At 48.2% G+C, this 17,521-nt stretch overlaps 1 protein-coding gene across 1 annotated transcript; it reads right to left on the bottom strand.

Moving 5' to 3' along the window:
• Positions 1–921: 921 nt before the first annotated feature.
• CD2 (CD2 molecule) lies at positions 922–15,000 on the bottom strand. The gene is made up of 5 exons (XM_068144843.1): positions 14,865–15,000; positions 11,468–11,767; positions 7,960–8,202; positions 5,654–5,773; positions 922–2,122 (listed from the first exon to the last, which is right to left on the bottom strand). The coding sequence occupies exons 1-5, from the start codon at positions 14,923–14,925 to the stop codon at positions 1,914–1,916; spliced, it is 933 nt and encodes a 310-aa protein (XP_068000944.1). The 5' UTR covers positions 14,926–15,000; the 3' UTR covers positions 922–1,913.
• Between the last annotated feature and the right edge of the window lie 2,521 nt (positions 15,001–17,521).

Genomic DNA, 17,521 nt, shown 5'->3' with positions numbered 1-17,521 from the left:
TGGAAAACTATGCTGCTCCCTGGCTCCTTGTGCCAGCTCTGGAGGCCAGCTGTCTGGAAGACATTCTGTCCTGCTAGTAAAAATTGAGACAAAGAAGGTGTTAAGTATCTCTGCCTTTTCCTCATCCCTTATCACAACGTTCCCCTCCGTGTCCACCAAGGAGTGGAGGTTGTCTCTGCCCTTCCTCTTGCTATTAATTTATTTATAGAAGGACTTTTTGTTGTCCTTCACAGCAGAGGCCAGACTAAGCTCCAAATGCGCTTTTGCCTCCCTAATTTTCTTCCTGCAAGACCTAGCAACATCCTTAAATTTTTCACGGGTTGCCTCCCCTCTCTTCCAAAGGTGATACACCCTCTTTTTTTCCCTCAGTTCCATTAAAAGTTCATGAACCATCCAGGCTGGCCGTCTGCCCCGGCGGCTCATCTTCCGGCACATTGGCACAGCCTGTCCCTGAGCCTTCAACAGTTCTTCCTTGAAGTAGGACCAGCTCTCCTGGACCCCTTTGTTTTTAAGGGCTTTATCCCAAGGAACCCTCTGAATTAGTTCCTTGAGTAGCCTGAAGTCCGCCCTCCGGAAATCCAGAGTGGAGGTCTTCTTGCTACCCCTCTTAGCTTGACCAAATAATGAGAATTCAATTATCTCGCGGTCACTGGCCCCTAAGCACCCTCTGACCACCACATCACCCACCAACCCTTCCCTATTGGTGAAGAGGAGGTCAAGCATAGCCTTGCCCCTGGTAGGCTCTCGCAGCACCTGGGATAAGAAGCTGTCCTCCATGCATTCTAAGAACCTCCTAGATTGCCACTTCTCTGCTATGTTAAGATCCCAGCAGATATCAGGCAAGTTGAAGTCACCCATGAGAACAAGGTCAGGCGATCTTGAGACAGTCTTCTCTGCATTAGATGACACCAAATCTTTCAACTTCAGACAACCCTTTAATTACATACAACTATTTTTTTGATCCAGTAGGTCATGCATAGAGCCTTAGAGCTTCTCCTTCATAGAGTCCATACAAAAAGCACGAAGACAACAAGATGCAGTAAAAACGAGTGAGCCACAGAAAGAGACAGGTTTCGAGGCTCAATGTTCCATACCCTAACATGGAGGCAGTTAAATAAAGAATGACTACAAGGATGACTGCCCATCACCTTGACTCTCCTCCTGTGGGCCTCTTCATCTCCATTTGATGCTCTCTAATTTTCTGGAACAAAGTTGCGGTTTCATAGCTGAGCGTTACGCAAGGCTGGGCAGGAGGAGTTCCTGACTACTGGAAACTTTCTTTTCCTGGTGAAGGGTGGGTGGAGCAGAGAGACTCTCTGTGGCAGTTCAGGCTGGGTGCCTCCTGTTCCTGCCACACAAGCTTCATCTCTGGTGTCCCGAGGGTGCAGCCCAGCAGGTGGACACAGGAAGCTGTGTATTTCATACCCATAATATCCTGTGCCCTATAAATCCAGCTGCAATAAGTCTTTCTCTTCCTCTCTCTTCCCTCTCTGCTCCCATGGGAGATGCTCCCTATCAGGTAACACTGGGGGAGTATCTCAAGGCTCTTAGGCCTGGCTAGGCCTAATGCCAGGAGGAGAAGGGGGAGGGGCAGTCTCAGATCTGGCCAGCCTGAGACCAGCCTAGCAGAAGGGGGGAGGGGGGAAGAAAGAGCCCTGGGGTTTTTGGGTATACCCACAGGTGGGGAAAGGGGAAGAGTTGGGAGACTTTTGGGTGTGCTGGAAGGGACTCTGTATGCTTTGGGATTCTTTTGTCACTGTGCTTGAAGTTTCTGTACACCACCAATTGCTTTTCCATTTAAACTTTCCATCACTTCTGCAATCCATTTGTGTGATGAGTGTCATTCTCAGGGGGCAGGAGAGGACCTGCCTGGCCTCAAGCCGGGACACCATCGCTCCTGCCGGGGCAGAGGTTCAAGGTCTTTCTCTTGGGCGGTTTGGGGCTCGCGGCTGAGCGCGGGGCCTGGGCCGTGGGGGCAGTGCTTGCTGCTGCGGCTGGGGCTGGGGCAGTGGCCGCTGCTGCACGCGCAGCTGCTTTGGGGTGGGATTGCAGGGTGGCTGAGGGAGCTTCCGCACCACCATTTCGCTGTCCACCTTGCAAGCCTGCATCATTTGCTCCGCACCTGCAATGAGAGAGGAACCGAGCAGTCAGGCACACACTTGAGTCTCAGCAGAAGTTGAACAGGCAGCAAAAAGTGTCCGGCCCAAGCAAGATAAAGCCAAGTATTAGTCTTACCTGGAAGGCCACTGCCGTTCTCAGGTATTTCTGCTACTCCATTGGAACAACCAAAATCTCCTCTGCCTGCACATTCCAGGCAAACATGAAAGCTTTTTGGCTGCCTGGATGAGGGCAAGGTACCTGGAGGCATTTGGGACAGCTCTGCCCTCCCTGTGTTAGGGGAACCAGCCTTGCTGGGGAGGCCTTAGTTGTCACCAAACAGACACTCCCAGCCTCCCCTCCATCCTCTTTTGGAAACAGGCCCATTGAAGGGAAAGTGAGATGCAGCCTCAGGAAGCAACACCAAAGCGCCCTATCGGTACTGGGATTTACAGGCATCTGGAAGGCAGAGGTCCATTTTGCTGGCATTGATTTCCCCACGTATAGGAGAAGTAAACCCATGCCAGCTGACTTTTAACCACTGACTCCTCATTTCTGAAACATTTGACAGCTCATCCTAGGGACCGAGGGACACTGAATGGGCCTTGAGCACACACAGAAAACATCCAGTTGGAAGAGACCTCAAAGATAATCCAGTCCAACCCTTGACTGAAGGGCCAGCACTAAACCATGTGCCCAAGCGCCAGGTCCACACAGCACCTGAACACCTCCAGCGATGGTGACTCCTCCACTGCCCTGGCCAAACCACTCCAATGTTTGATAACCCTTTCAGTGAAGAAAGATTTCCTAATATGCTGCCTAAACCTCCCCTGGTACAGCCTGAAACCACTACCTCTTATCCTATTGCTTGACACCAGTGAGAAGAAGCTGGCCCACTCCTTGCTCCAATCTCCTTTCAGGTAGTTGTAGAGAGTGATAAGGTCTCCCCTCAGCTTCCTCTTCTCCAGAACGAACAACCCCAGCTCCCTCAGATACTCCATGTAGGTCTTGTGCTCCAGGCCCTTCAGGAGCCTCATTGCTCTTCTCTGGACACACTCCAGCACCTCAATGTCCTTTGCGTAGTGAGGGGCCCAGAACTGAGCATAGTACTCAAGGTGTGGCCTCACTGTTGCTGAGTACAGGGGGTGATCACTTCCCTGTTCCTGCTGGTCACAGTGTTTCTAATACAGGCCAGGATGCCATTGGCTTTCTTGGCCACCTGGGCACACTGCTTACTCAGTTTATTTAACTCTCAACCAATACCCCCAGCTCCCTCTCCAAGCTGCAGCTTTCTAACTACACATCCCCAGGTCTGTAGCTTACCATGGAGTTCTTGTGACCCAAACTGCTTCAAGGAGGATAGTCACCCTCTTACATTAATACTCATTTTTTCAGACTTCTCTTAATTCTATCTGAATCAGGACACAGGAATTGCAGATACACTGTCACTGCACAGTTGAGGGAGCAATGCATGCCACTCAAACCAGAACATCTGTCATGCAGAATAACGCTAAGGTGAGTATGCTCACACCAGTGTTGTGCTCACGAGCTATGGCAAGCCTTCTGAGATGACATTCCATAGCTGCACTGTGGTGAGCTCTCCCAGTGAATGGGGTAAGCACTTGCTTATTCTTCATCATCAGAACTTCAGGGGAAGCAGGAGGGCCATGGTGAGCTACCCATACTTAAGTGTGGTGAGGTTGCATTCCCCTCAACCATGGCACTGGTTATGCTCGCCATTGTTGTCAGCGTGACCAATGGCACCTTTGAGGCTTCAGCTAAGGTTTCCATCAAGCATTGCCCTCTTTATCTTGATAATGACTGTTGTGTACAAAAGACCTTGTTGTCTCATTTTGTAACTGGAGAGCTGACTCACACAGAGACTAGCTGTCACTTGAGATCACACAGGAAGCCTGACAGCGTGTGTGGGCAGCGCTCAGAAACAAGCCTTTAAACAAGCCTTGCTGGGGTGATCTCTCTCCTGATTTAGCCCCTCCTTACAAGTGGACCACATGACTCAAGTGCCAGCTCAGTAGCCTCTGTCCACCCAAACTAACAGCAATGCCCAGTTGTAATTCAAGGCAAACTCTCTGTCAGTCTTAGATCCCCCTCTCAGAGAAGTCTCAGGCATTTTCTTAGGTATCAACTATGGTCTTAAAGAGGCATGAATTCTCAACCACAGACAAAACCTCTGTCCACTCCAAAAACCTCAGTTCTTTAAAGTGCTTTGAGTTAGATCTCTGGTGTTCATAGGTCTCCAGGAGCATTGCTGTGTAGAGAGGGCAAGTTCTATGAGATGCCTGAACTCTTTTTTGCCCTTTCTCACAATGTTCTCAAATATGACTAATGAGGGACCTCGACCAACTGGACAGATGAGCAGAATCCAATGGGATGGTGTTTAACAAGTCCAAGTGCCGGGTGCTGCACTTTGGCTACGGCAATCCCATGCAGAGCTACAGGCTGGGGTCAGAGTGGCTGGAGAGCTCCCAAACAGAGAGGGACCTGGGGGTGCTGATCGACAGCTGCCTGAATATGAGCCAGCAGTGTGCCCAGGTGGCCAAGAGGGCCAATGGCATCCTGGCCTGTATTAGGAATAGTGTGGCCAGCAGGAGCTGGGAGGTCATGGTGCCCCTGTACTCTGCTTTGGTTAGGCCATACCTTGAGTCCTGTGTCCAGTTCTGGGCCCCTCAGTTTAAGAAGGACATTGAGACACTTGAATATGTCCAGAGAAGGGCAACAAGGCTGGGGAGAGGCCTTGAGCACAAGCCCACAAGCCCTATGAGGAGAGGCTGAGGGAGCTGGGATTGTTTAGCCTGGAGAAGAGGAGGCTCAGGGGAGACCTCATTGCCTTCTACAACTACCTGAAAGGTGGTTGTAGCCAGGAAGGGGTTGGTCTCTTCTCCCAGACAACCAGCACCAGAACAAGGAGACACAGTCTCAAGCTGTGCCAGGGGAGGTTTAGGCTCAAGGTGAGGAGAAAGTTCTACACCGAGCGAGTCATTCCCCATTGGAATGTGCTGCCCAGGGAGGTGGTGGAGTCACCGTCCCTGGAGGCGTTCAAGAGGGGATTGGACGTGGCACTTGGTGCCATGGTTTAGTCCTGAGGTCTGTGTTGATAGGTTGGACTCAGTGATCCTCAAGGTCTCTTCCAACCTTAGTTATACTGTGATACTGTGATACTGTGTGATTTCAAGGATCCTAATTTTACATTGTATAAATGCAATGGGAAAAAAATGAAATCTGCTGACAGAATATCTAGTCACATATTTTAACCTCGCAGATGCTCATGATTAGTGGCCATGGCCAAGCTTTAGAAGAGCAATTCTTCTCCTGTGAATAAACAAAAGGGCTTCAAAAAAGTCCTTTTTTCAAAGCACATATCAGAAACTGAGAGCAGCAAAGCCAGCTGATTTGCCAAGATATACCATATGCCAAACCGATGTTATTGCTCATGCCAAGGCAGAGAGCAAGCTTCTGTTTACAGGGATGCTGTTAGCAGGAAGCTCTTAAGATTTAGGTTGCTGAATAGCAACATAAACCCCCTTTAAACACTTACCATCATCTTCAGACCTTTCTCTTTTCTTCTTCCTGATGCAAAAAATAATCAAAATCACGAAGATGACCAAGAAGACTGCACCTCCTGCTATGATTAAGATGAGATAAAGGTCCAGCTTGCCTAGAAAAGGGAATGAAAAAGGAAGTTAGGGCAAAAGCAACAACTTGCACAACGTCTACCTGGAATTCTGTATTCTCTTCCACTGACTGTATAGGCAGCCTCAGTGAGAAAGCCCACCCTTTGCCTTTCCCTGTGCACAGCAGAAAGTTGCTGGTCCTCACGTGGAGAATTTTGATTCCATACTGAGGGATTCAAGTTCTGCAGAAAACTGAAACCAGAGCATTCATGGGGGCCAAAATATCTTATTTAAATTACCACAAATGCCCTGCTCCTGCTAGCAATGGACTCTTCAACAGACAGCAAGTGTTCAGGCAGTGCACATCATGGGCATGATGGGCATCAGCATCAAAATTTGATGGGCAGAGTCCAACAGGATGGCATTTAACAAGTCCAAGTGCCAAGTGCTGCACTTTGGCCACAACAACCCCATGAAGAGCTACAGGCTGGGGTCAGAGTGGTTGGAGAGCAGCCAGGCAGAAAGGGACGTGGGGGGACTGGTTGATAGTAGGGTGAACATGAGCCAGCAGTGTGCCCAGGTGTAGTAGTTTGGGCTGGGTGCCCTCTGCCCTGGGTGCTTCCTGTGTCCAGAGGTCCAGCCCAGAGGGGTGAACACAGGAAACTAGGTATTTCATACCATAACTCTCTGCACCACTATAAGATCCAGTGCAGGGTCTGGCACTTCCTCTTTCTTCCCTCGCCGGCACCTGGTAACTGGGGGAGATGTCTCCCAGCCTTGGGCCTGGCTAGGCCCAAGGCCAGGGGGAGGGGCAGTCTCAGATCTGGACAGCTGAGACTAGCCTAGCAGTGGGAAGGGGGGGAAGAAGGAGCCCTGGGGGTCTTGGGTGTACCCTCAGGTGGGGATGGGATGATTCTGAGTCCGTTTTGGGGTTTCTTGTGTCACTGCACTTCTGGCTCTCTGTACACACTCACCTCTTTCCATTGAAACTTTCCATCACTTTTGCAATCCATTTGTCTGAGTCGGTATTTTTGCCCGTGGTGGGGAGGGGGTCTGCCTCAACCCATCACACCAGGTGGCCAACCAGGTCAATGGCATCCTGGCCTGCATCAGGAATAGTGTGGCCAGCAGGAGCAGGGAGGTCATTGTGTCCTGTACTCAGCACTGGTTAGGCCACACCTTGAGTCCTGTGTCCAGTTCTGGGACCCTCAATTTAAGAAGGCTATTGAGACACTTGACCATGTCCAAAGAAGGGCAATGAGGCTGGGGAGAGGTCTGGAACCAGACATGTGAGGAGAGGCTGAGGGAGCTGGGGTTGCTTAGCCTGGAGAAGAGGAGGCTCAAGGGAGACCTTCTTGCCATCTACAACTCCCTGAAGGGAGGTTGTAGCCAGGTGGGAGTTGGTCTCTTCTCCCAGGCAACCAGCACCAGAGCAAGAGGACACAGTCTCAAGCTGCACCAGGGGAGGTTTAGGCTGGAGGTGAGGAGAAAGTTCTTGCCAGGAAGAGTAATTGGCCATTGGAATGTGCTGCCCAGGGAGGTGGTGGAGTCACCGTCCCTAGAGGTGTTTCAAAAAGGATTGGACGTGACACTTGAAGCCATCATTTAGTTAGTCATGAGATGTTGGGTGACAGGTTGGACTTGAAGATCTCTGAGGTCTTTTCCAACCTTATTGATTCTATGATTCTATGAAAATGAAGGGATGAACAGGATTATGTCTCATTCATTCCCTCAGCCAGCCTCATTTTTCTGGCAGGCTGCAATTTCTTCCAGGAGACTTCACCTCTGGTGAAAGCAGCATCACAGTGTGCACTGGGAACCTCTCTGCCACCCACAAGGCTCTTGATTCCAGAAAAATCTCTCCTCTTCCAATGACCCAAGGTCTCACTGAGTGTAGTGGAAACAGTATTGTCCATAGGAGAAGAGGAGGAGCATGGTCCACCTCCCTGTCCCTCGCTTGGTCTTTCTGCTGTTAGTGGGAAGCAGCAGCAGGGTGGGGAGAGTGGAGGTGGAACAGCATTAGGTAATGCCAAGCAGAAAGAGAGACTCACATTCTGGCTACCACAGCAGCAATGGCTCTCAACAACTGTAGTGGCATTAGACTTACAATACCGCAGGTATGGAGAATCATGGATGCTCCTAGCATCTAGACCAGTACTATAGATATGTGCAGCTGCATCAGGCTTTGTAGGTTTATTTTAGCAGATTATGGCAAAATAGATTTTCTTACCTGAGCAGTTAATTACTTTTTCAGTTGTTTTTTCACTGACTTCGTTCCTAACAGCACATCTGAACGTTCCAGAGTGCCGTGTGTGCAGTTCCAACCTCGCTGCATTCTTCTGGAATCTTTTGGTTTTATCTTGAGTCAGTTCTATTAGAAATGTTTCTCCCTTCGTCCTCTGCTCCACCTCACACTTGACAGATGCGGTTTGATTGATGCATTCAGCACTGAGAATTGGCTGAGGAACAGGCTCTGAAACGAAGAGAAGGGACAGGCACATCTGAAGGGGTTTCTCCTGTTGACAACCTCTGATATAGATCAAAACAGAGAATTAGCCACTGTTAAGCAGGGAGGAAGTAATGGCAGCTCATGGGACTGGAGAATAATGAAGAGCAAATTAGACATCTACTACAGAAGTAACATAGCTAATAAAGAAAATGCAGTCTATTAGCCTACATATTTGGCCTAGCAAAGCAGAGCTGCACCACCATCTTGGGACTACTTTCAGGCTCATCCTGGCTCACAGCCAGCCAGGCAAGGGGAGGGGAAGAAGCTGTGTTTCCATTATACATGGCAGATGGGAGGGACTTGGAGCCACAGCCTCCTCTAACTCCCACTTCAGTGTTTTGGTGCAAATGAAGTCGGCTGTGATCAGCCTGTGCCCATCAGGAGAGATTTCCTCTAGGCCACAGCAAATGGCTGCTTACGATGCTTTATGTGCTGCCAACGGCACTCAGCTGGCACAACAGCCACAGCATGGAAATCCATCAACATGGAATAGAAAACACAAACCAGACATCTCTTAGCTCTCAATGAGATTATGACAGGGAGAATTGATTTCTGTCTCTTTTTATGTCCTGCAAACAGCTAGCTAGAGTTTGGTTCCAGGTTCTCTGTCACTGGCGGCACTGAAGGAGCCAGGAAAGCCTGCAGGACATTCCTCAACTTGGGGCCACTGGCAGGGACATCAGATGGAAAAGATTAGATTTTTACCTTTCAGACCAGGTAAACAAAAACATGCCAGGGCCACCTCTGGTTATAGGCAGTGTAAGTTATTGAGATCATAAATTTTAAAGCCAATAAGGGCTCCTTGTAGCAAATGCAGTCTAGGTTCACCCTGTGACATCTGCATCCACCCTTCCTTGTTCAGCCCACTCCTCTTCTGCAGGCTGTAACCTATCATACAGGGGAAGATCCCAGTGTGAAACACTACAGTCCAGGTCCCCATGATGTCATGGTATCATCTAAACTGTTACTTTTCTTTTTCTTTGGGGGGGGAGGTGGAACTGTTTGTCCATACCTACTAGCAAAGTATAATTTGGCTGACAAATAACTCTAGCTCCCAACAGTTGCTAAAGAGCTTTACTTCCAAAAGTGCATACCAGAGGTAAGGCAGCCTCTGTGCTGCATGGTAGATGAAATGATGCAGCACATAGCTATATTGGAATGTTAACCTGAAATTGAAGCCAGGACATCCCAATGATAGCTGAATGGCTTAAAGCATAAGCAAATAACATCAGGCCTTGATGACTTCCTGAACCTGTAAATACTTTGCAATAGTAATTCCCAAAGTAGTGTGGCATGAGGTTAGAGCAGAACTAATCATGGTCAGTGATTTTGGTTTCCAGCTCAGTCTCCTCTAAGTAACAGCACTCTCTGAAGTTAACAGCATATTTTTGCAGACAAGGTCTGCTTCTTGGAGTGAAAGCATTCAATGTCCATAGTTAGCACCACTAGTGCGCAGGCCAAGGTCACTGCTAAATCACACTGGGGGTGCAGAAAGTAAAAGGCTGCACCTGTGGGGAGGGACAGGCAGGACAGGGTGACCTTAAACAGACCAACAAGGTATTCCATTCCATATACATCATAGTCAGGATAAAGCTCAGGCAACACCAGGGTCAAGCTCTCTTCTTCAGTGGCCAGCGTCTGAGGAGAACTCTGTCCACTCTGCCTTTGATCCTGACTGAGGGGTTCCTGAATCCAGTTGCAGAATCCAGCTCTTGAATCCAGTTCCCATCTGTCACTGAGTGCAGTCTGGGACTTCTCCCAGTTCCTGCTCACAGCATCATTTGTGATGATGATGATATAATTGTTGTGAGGGTGTTAGGGCTCAGTGTTGGGTTTGTAAACATATGTATATATATATAAAATTGTTTTTCATGTTTGTTTTTTTTCATTAAAGATGAAGTTAAAGCTTAGTTTTCTTTTCCAATGTGTAAGTCTCTCACTAATTCCCTTTCTATTCTTCTTCTAGGAAGGGAGAGAGGTTCATAGAGAGCATCTGCAATTCATCTAGTGGCCAGCCCAGCCCCAGCCCTTGGTATGGTGAGACAGCCTCACAGCAGTCTACTACCATAGAGCATCCCACTGTGCAGAAACCCTGCTAAAACCATTACAGCTGTATCACTGCCTTATCGAGGCATCACTTCTGTGGCACCAGCTGGTGCCCACAAACTCCAGAGTTTGGCAGAGGTGTGCATGCTGGCTGAGGAAGGACAGAAGAAAATTATCCTCTTGCTGTGCCGCTTAGTGGTCTAGAGAGGTGGCAGCAGCTGTAAAAAGAGCAGAATAGCCATTTCCATCTTTCCTACTCATCCCAACCTCTTGGTCTTCTGCCACTCTGATCTGTCAAGACAAGATACAGCACACAAACGGAGGCTGCCTTCATGTTTTCAAAGCATGCAACTGTAATCCCCAGGCATGCACTTGGGTGTGTTTGAACAGCACATTCTTCATATTTGTTGTGTTCTGCTCTGCAAGGGTAGGCTGCAGAAGACTTCTTCCCCTGCAAATGCAAATCCTATTGTGGCATATGTCAGGGGAGGTGACTGCTGATTATTTTTGATATTAGAGCAAAAGCAGAGTGGAACTGCATTGCCTAAACACAGGCATTTAGTGCCACCTGGGCTCTTAAGCTCGCCTCAAGAGACTGGCAGATGCAACATAAGGTGCTTACCTTGCTGGAGCATTAACTGGAGACCAAATCTCATAACTTACTGTCCATAAAATAGTACCAGAATTGATCAGTGCATCAGCCATAGCTGTACCTCACATAGCTTGCTGCACTCCCACAATAGGGGTCTGGAAGCAGGGTGCTGCTAGGAGCATTGCCCTCTTTGCACAGTGCTGCTCCAGCTCAGGGCCCAAGGGGACACAGCACCACATGCAGTGATGCAGTACAGCTATCCATGCTCACCCTGCTGCCAACACAGGTGCTCATGGCTGCTTGCTGGGGCACATGCTGGCTGAGGAAAGACAGAGAAAAATCATCCTCTAGCTGGGAAAAAAAAAAAACTGGTGGCTGAGAGGTGAGACAGAAAGAAAGGCATCAACACAAGCAAGAGAAAGGAGAGGAGTGGCAGAGTGCTGTCAGAGACAGGAGAAAAGAGGTATGTCTCAAAGAACTCCCCTCAAAACAGAAAGGAGGGCAATGAGAAGAAGAGGTTGTAGAAGAGAGCAGGAATACCAAGTCTGGTTTGGCTAGGCTTGGAATGGTGTGGGAAGAGCAAAAACTCACCCAGAACAATGAGCATTTTTTTTTCTTCTGCCTTCAACTTGCCATTCTCTGCATACACATTCACAGTGTAGTTTCCACTGTCCTCTTTCACAACATTTTGTATTTGTAGAGTCCCATTTGGGAATATCTTACATCTGCACTGCTCCCTGGTCTCATAATATGTAACTGTCTTGCTTTTTAATCGAAGCAACTTATTTCTGCCTCTCAGCCACGTTGCATCATACACCTCCCCAGCAGTAGTAGTGAGGCTGAGAAGAGCCGACTCATTCACTGCCCCATAAATCCTGCTGGTGACAGAGCCTGCAAAAGGAAGCACAACCAGCCCATCAATGTGTCTCCAGCAGCCCCATAGCCATGTTCAGTGACCTAAAAGGGTGCTACCCCCCAGGTTGTTTAAGCCTCTCTGCATTATTGGTCTTGTCTTCTTTCCCTGCTCCAAAGCACCTCTTGATTTTTCATTAAATGTCAGAGTCCAATTTAAGTCTGAGAGGGAAGGAAGATAAAAGTCAGGCTTCCAAAAGCTGGCTATTATGCTCTGGCTGAATTATTTAGAGTGGTTTTGCATGCCAAGACTCATGACTGCCGTGAGCCTAACGCTAAACTTAACCCTTCCTGAGGGTCACTTCCACGTGTCACTTCGGTGTGTTTTGCACGTGACACAGGCTGGCACTGAGGGGTTTGGAGCACAGGCCCTATGAGGAGAGGCTGAGAGAGTTGGGGTTGCTTAGCCTGGAGAAGAGGAGGCTCAGGAGACATCTTATTGCTCTGTAAAATTACCTGAAGGGAGGTTGTAGCCTGGTGGGGGTTGGTCTCTTCTCCCAGGCAACCAGCACCAGAAGAGGACACAGTCTCAAGCTGTGCCAGGGGAAATTTAGGCTGGATGTTAGGAAGAAGTTCTTCCCACCAAGAGAGATTGGCCATTGGAATGTGCTGCCCAGGGAGGTGGTGGAGTCACCATCCCTGGAGGTGTTTAGGAAGAGACTGAGGCACTTGGTGCCATGGTTTAGTTGATTAGATGGTGTTGGGTGATAAGTTGGACTTGATGATCTCGAAGGTCTTTTCCAACCTGGTTAATTCTATTCTAAATACTTAGAACACTCATGGCTGCAAACATCACTCTGGACAGCAGGAACACAAAATAGTAGTGGTCCTGGACAGTAGGATCAGTGCAGCAATAACAGCGATGGCAGCAATAAGAACAGTGATAGTGGCCCATGTCAAGCAGTAAATGAGTGAAACACAATGAAATCGAGGCAGCTTATTCAACCTTATTGATTCTATGATTCACCTTTTTTCCCCCAAAGAGAGAAAACACGTGTTTATGCATATTTTCATTGCAGTCCTTCATTCCTGATATCTCAGGCAATGATAAACTACATTACAGAAGTAAAACTGAAACCTAGCTGCGATTTCACCAAATTAACAATATTAGAGATAATCAAAGAACTGAAATTGTGTGCCTCTGTGACAAGAAAATCAATACTGAAGTGCTTCCAGCAATTCACCTCCCTTCTGAGGAGAGGCTACTATTTCACTACTGGATTTCTCACAAGGTATTTGCCATGTCTAAGCAATTATTCTGAAATCAAGCTATCAGCCAAACAGTCTTGGAGGCAGCTATCCTGCACACAGGTGAAACTATAGATTATGCCTAAGTATTTGGATTCTGGTGCTTGTTTCTGCTCAGTCGTGCTCAGGTGTTTAGAACTAGTAACAACATTTCTTTGCATAACCAATACTATTAGTTATTTTTCTCTCTGAAAGTAAAGGGGGAAAAAAGGACAGTCCAACGGCATGTCTATGGACAGATCCACTTAGACACATCTCTGGATGTTTGTCTGATCTCCACACTCTTGCTCACAGAAAGCTGAGTATCTCACACATGTGATATTAAAAATCTGTTTAGCTAATACAGAATACAGAATTAACCAGGTTGGAAAAGACCTCAGAGATCATCAAGTCCAACCTAGCACCCAATCAACTAAACCATGGCACCAAGTACCTCATCCAGTCTCTTCTTAATCACCTACAGTGATGGTGACTCCACCACCTCCCTGGGCAGCACATCCCAATGGCCAATCTCTTGCTGGGAAGAACTTTCTCCTCACCTCCAGCCTAAACTTCCCCTGGCTTGAGACTGTGTCCTCTTGTTCTGGTGCTGGTTGCCTGGGAGAAGAGACCAGCCCCCAGCTGGCTACAACCTCCCTTCAGGGAGTTGTAGAGAGCAAGGAGGTCTCCCCTGAGCCTCCTCTTCTCCAGGCTAAAACAACCCCAGCTCCCTCAGCCTCTCCTCACAGGGCTGTGCTCCAAACCCCTCCCCAGCTTTGCTGCCCTTCTCTGGACACCTTCCAGCAACTCAACATCTAGTGAAGCAGCATTTCTGCTAAGGCCAACTGAAATGCTCTCCAAGGGGCAGAATGATCTCACTTACAGTCACAAGAAGCAGCTGAAAGGAAAATCTCCCATAATAAAGGAAAACCTCCTATAATAACTTTAGGGAAGGAAGGAAATCTTTGAAACAACTTTTCCATGGAAGGAAAAAAAAAATGCAAAGTCCTTATTTCTGCTGGGGCAGATGTTTTATATATCACATTTAACAAAAATCATAATCCTTATTTATATATCCATTTTGTTCTGGAAGAGGGAAACAAGCATTAAACAGCCATACCTACTATTTGTAGTAGATTGAACAGAGGGGGGAAAAAATACCTATGGATGAATTAATTGTCTCCATCTCTGATCAATCTCTCTCCTGTGTGAGTGAACATCTTAATTATGTAGATTTTTTAAAGCGAGAGCAATGATACACAAAACACGAAAGATGCATGTATTTGCTTGCTCTTTTCACATCACAGACCTCTACAACTCCACTGAAGGCTTCAAGATAAAGCATCCCTCTTTCTGTTAATATTTATAGAAGAATATCATTTGCACTTTGGACAGATTTGCTCCTCTTTGATAAGAAAAGGAAATTACATGAGGTAATGCGCCGTGAACGGGATCTCTAATGGACTACGAGCTACCTCGAGGGCAGGCAGAAAACTGCATGCTGACATTTCTCATTATACATGTGTCAAATTAAGGCTCATTAACTTAAAACCAAAAGTGTTTACAGCTTATTATTGTAACTGGGATAGGAAGCTCAGGTCCTGCCCTCCCCCCCCCCCCACCCCCCCCACCCCCCAGCTGAAAATTAAATCGAATAATAATAGCAAGAACCCAAAGGTCTTCGCTCACTGGGAAAGTGGAAGTCATTTCTTATCAGTAACATCCCACCAAGCAATAAATGGTTTAAAATCCAATTTTAACAACATTAGCCTGAAAGGAAAAAAATAAAGGGGAAAAAAAAAGAAAGAAAAGAAAAGGGAAAAAAAGTAGGAAAGTAAGAAAAACTCACATTTTACTCTGGGGAAAAAAAGCAGCAAGCACTTGACTAGGAAGATCCTCCTACAGTTCATTTTCAGGGTCAACCCCCCAACCCAAAAAAAAACCCAAACCAAAACAGGGTTGCCTCGTCTAATTGTAGCTCCTGGCAGGTGAAAGGGTTTTCTGCTGTGAGCAAACTGCTGTGGGATGTGTTGGTACAGCCCTCATGCCCTCCTCCCCTCCTCCAGCTCTCACCCTAGCACTTCTCGTTTCTAGCACAGGCACAAAAAAGACAAGACCTGGGCAGAAGCACCTCTTAGCAGGGTGTTTCATCAGGGTGGAGGCAGCGTGCAGCAGCAAGGTAATCACACACCAAAATGTAGGAACGCTCCTGACGGCCATGGACCCAGCTCAAGGGCCAGCCCCTCATCCTCTTTAATGTTGGCATGAAGGGTCCAGCGCCAGCACCCATATGCCACCCTCCTAGCATGAGTTTTTCAAGTGGGGGGAAGAGGTGATGGGAATCCTTCTCCCCCCCCCCACAGCCTCAGCAGGAGCAAGAGCACAGCAAGCCCGGGATCCCCAGAGAGGAGCAGGCCGTTGTTTTCTGTTGGGCAATGTGCAGGATGGAGACATGCTTCCCTTGGACACTGTGTCAGCTTCACATCAGCCTCTGTCTATGAGAGGCTGGCCAGTGTCACCCAGAGGCATCGGGCAGGCACAGAGGGCTGTTTGAGCAAGCCACAAAAGAGGGATGAGAATGGAAGGCTATGAAACCACTGCCTTGGGTCTACCTAAGAAGCCGGCTCTGAAGCTGGGTGGTGTGGGAAAGGTGATGAGGAAAGAAGCTGGGAGGAGGCCTGGGAGTTAGACCCCATAGCATGTAAAGCTTATAAAATCTTTAGTCCTGTTTCCAACACGAAACAGATTGGGTGGTGAGGATTGTTAATTGTATCATCCCTAGCACAATCCCTCTGCTACAGCACCCACTGAAATCTTCTGGCTTTTTATCACAGGTGTAGAGCAAGAAAGAAGACAGAAGACAAGACATGGCAAAGGAGATGTACAATATCAGATAAATGCTTCTCATTCACTTGTGTGACTCTCTTCCTTGGAGTTATAGGAAGATTTTGTAAGACACCTCTTCTCCTGCCTCATCACTTGCAGCTGGGAGTAACGCTGGTAAAAACTATCCCTTTTTGCACAAGAAGAGAAAAAGTCACCTGAGGTAAAACACACCAGGGGCACAGTATTGCTGCTTCTGCATATCACAAGCAAGCCAAGTTTTTCTTCCTTCTTTTTGTTATTGTTTCCTTATAAAGAATGCATAAGGGAAGCACATGCAGAAGGAGAAAGGAAGCAGCAGCACCAAGATGACATTTCTGTGCCTGACAGCTACCCTCTGCGGGGAAAAGGAAGCCGAGGGCAGCGGTTGCTGTGCCTGGGCATCTCACCAGCCACGCAGACTCTGCTGGCAGCTCTGGCCAAAGGGGGCTGCAAGGACCTCCTCCTCAGCAATGCCAGCAGAAACACATCTGGACACATCTGTTTCCAGCACAAGTGACTACAGGGCTTTGGGCAAAGTCAGCAACCCCCATCTCTCCTGTTTTGTCTTGTTTCTGAGTCCCCACAGCAGCATGGAGGGAGGCCTGCAGAACAATGAAACCACAGCCCACACTCGGCTCAACCATGTCTCACCTCTTCCTCAAGGCAGCATCTCTCAAAGCCACTGCCTGCTTCCAGTGTACCCCTGTGTTTTGCCTGTTTGTTGGCACATTCAGATTGTAAACACGCTGGGGCAGAGCCCTTCCTTCTGCTCTGTGCACATGTGGAACCTGCTCTGGGCCATCCTGCTCATGGGATACTTCCTGATACAGAGCTGCACACAGAAACTGGGAATGTTGCATATGAAATACGTATGGAAAGAGAGGTGAGAAGTGGGAAAATGGCAATATCCTTGTGCCTGTACCCTTCCTCTCTTGAGAAGCAAGACAATGCCATGCTGCAGCCCTGGCTTGGTTTCAATCCCTATTTTAGAAGAAGGCAGGGATTTTCTGGATGTCACTGAGAGAGAAGCACTGAAGTCCCTCCACTGATGTGTCTGTTTACCCCAAATGAAGGAATAAAGTAGAGAGTGTCCAGAGTATCTATGGAAAGCTTGGCAGCTTTGGGCCACTGCTACACATGAGCTCTGGAGGCCAGCAAGTATCTTCAGCAATGCGGTGTGAGATGCACGTCCTGAAAAGAGCTACAACAGGGAGCACTGGCAGAGCAGCCTCTAGCACCAACCAGCAATGCCCTCACAGAGTGGAACGGGCATGGTAAGAGATACTGCTCACAGCTGTGTGTGCCACAGCTCAAACACCAGCTGGAGCTGTGCTGAGCAGGATGAGGTGAGCTCTGCCAGGCCTGCAGATAACTATGCCCTCACACTCTTCTGTTCACTACAGACACCCTCACTTCCACCATTACACAGGAAGTGACACTGCTGGGGTGAACAAAACCAGCTAGAAAACCAGGACACCAAAAGAAAAGCAGATGTCTCCCAGTCTGGTGATGCTGGACTAGGCTTCAGTTAGGCCTGTCAGCACATGGCTAAGGATGTCTGGCCTCTGTTTAGCTCACTGCCTTGATAGACTTTTCAATCTTCTGACAGAGTAGAGCAGACGGCCAAGCGCAGCTGTGACA

The sequence above is a fragment of the Melanerpes formicivorus genome, unplaced genomic scaffold (genome assembly GCF_026170545.1).
Source record: "Melanerpes formicivorus ecotype bairdi unplaced genomic scaffold, bMelFor1.0.p_v2 SCAF_11, whole genome shotgun sequence".
Classification (NCBI taxonomy): domain Eukaryota; kingdom Metazoa; phylum Chordata; class Aves; order Piciformes; family Picidae; genus Melanerpes; species Melanerpes formicivorus.
The sequence above is the reverse complement of the archived record's forward strand: the minus strand, read 5'-3'. Positions and strand labels throughout refer to the sequence as shown.

Bases quoted from the DNA above. Each gene is read 5' to 3' on its own strand.
- CD2 (XM_068144843.1), bottom strand. From the start codon at position 14,925: ATGAACTGTAGGAGGATCTTCCTAGTCAAGTGCTTGCTGCTTTTTTTC. The intron at 11,768-14,864 runs GTGAGTTTTTCT...TTCCTTTTGCAG, and splicing joins TTTTTTCCCCAGAGTAAAAT to GCTCTGTCACCAGCAGGATT. The intron at 8,203-11,467 runs GTGAGTTTTTGC...TCTTCGTTTCAG, and splicing joins AAAAATGCTCATTGTTCTGG to AGCCTGTTCCTCAGCCAATT.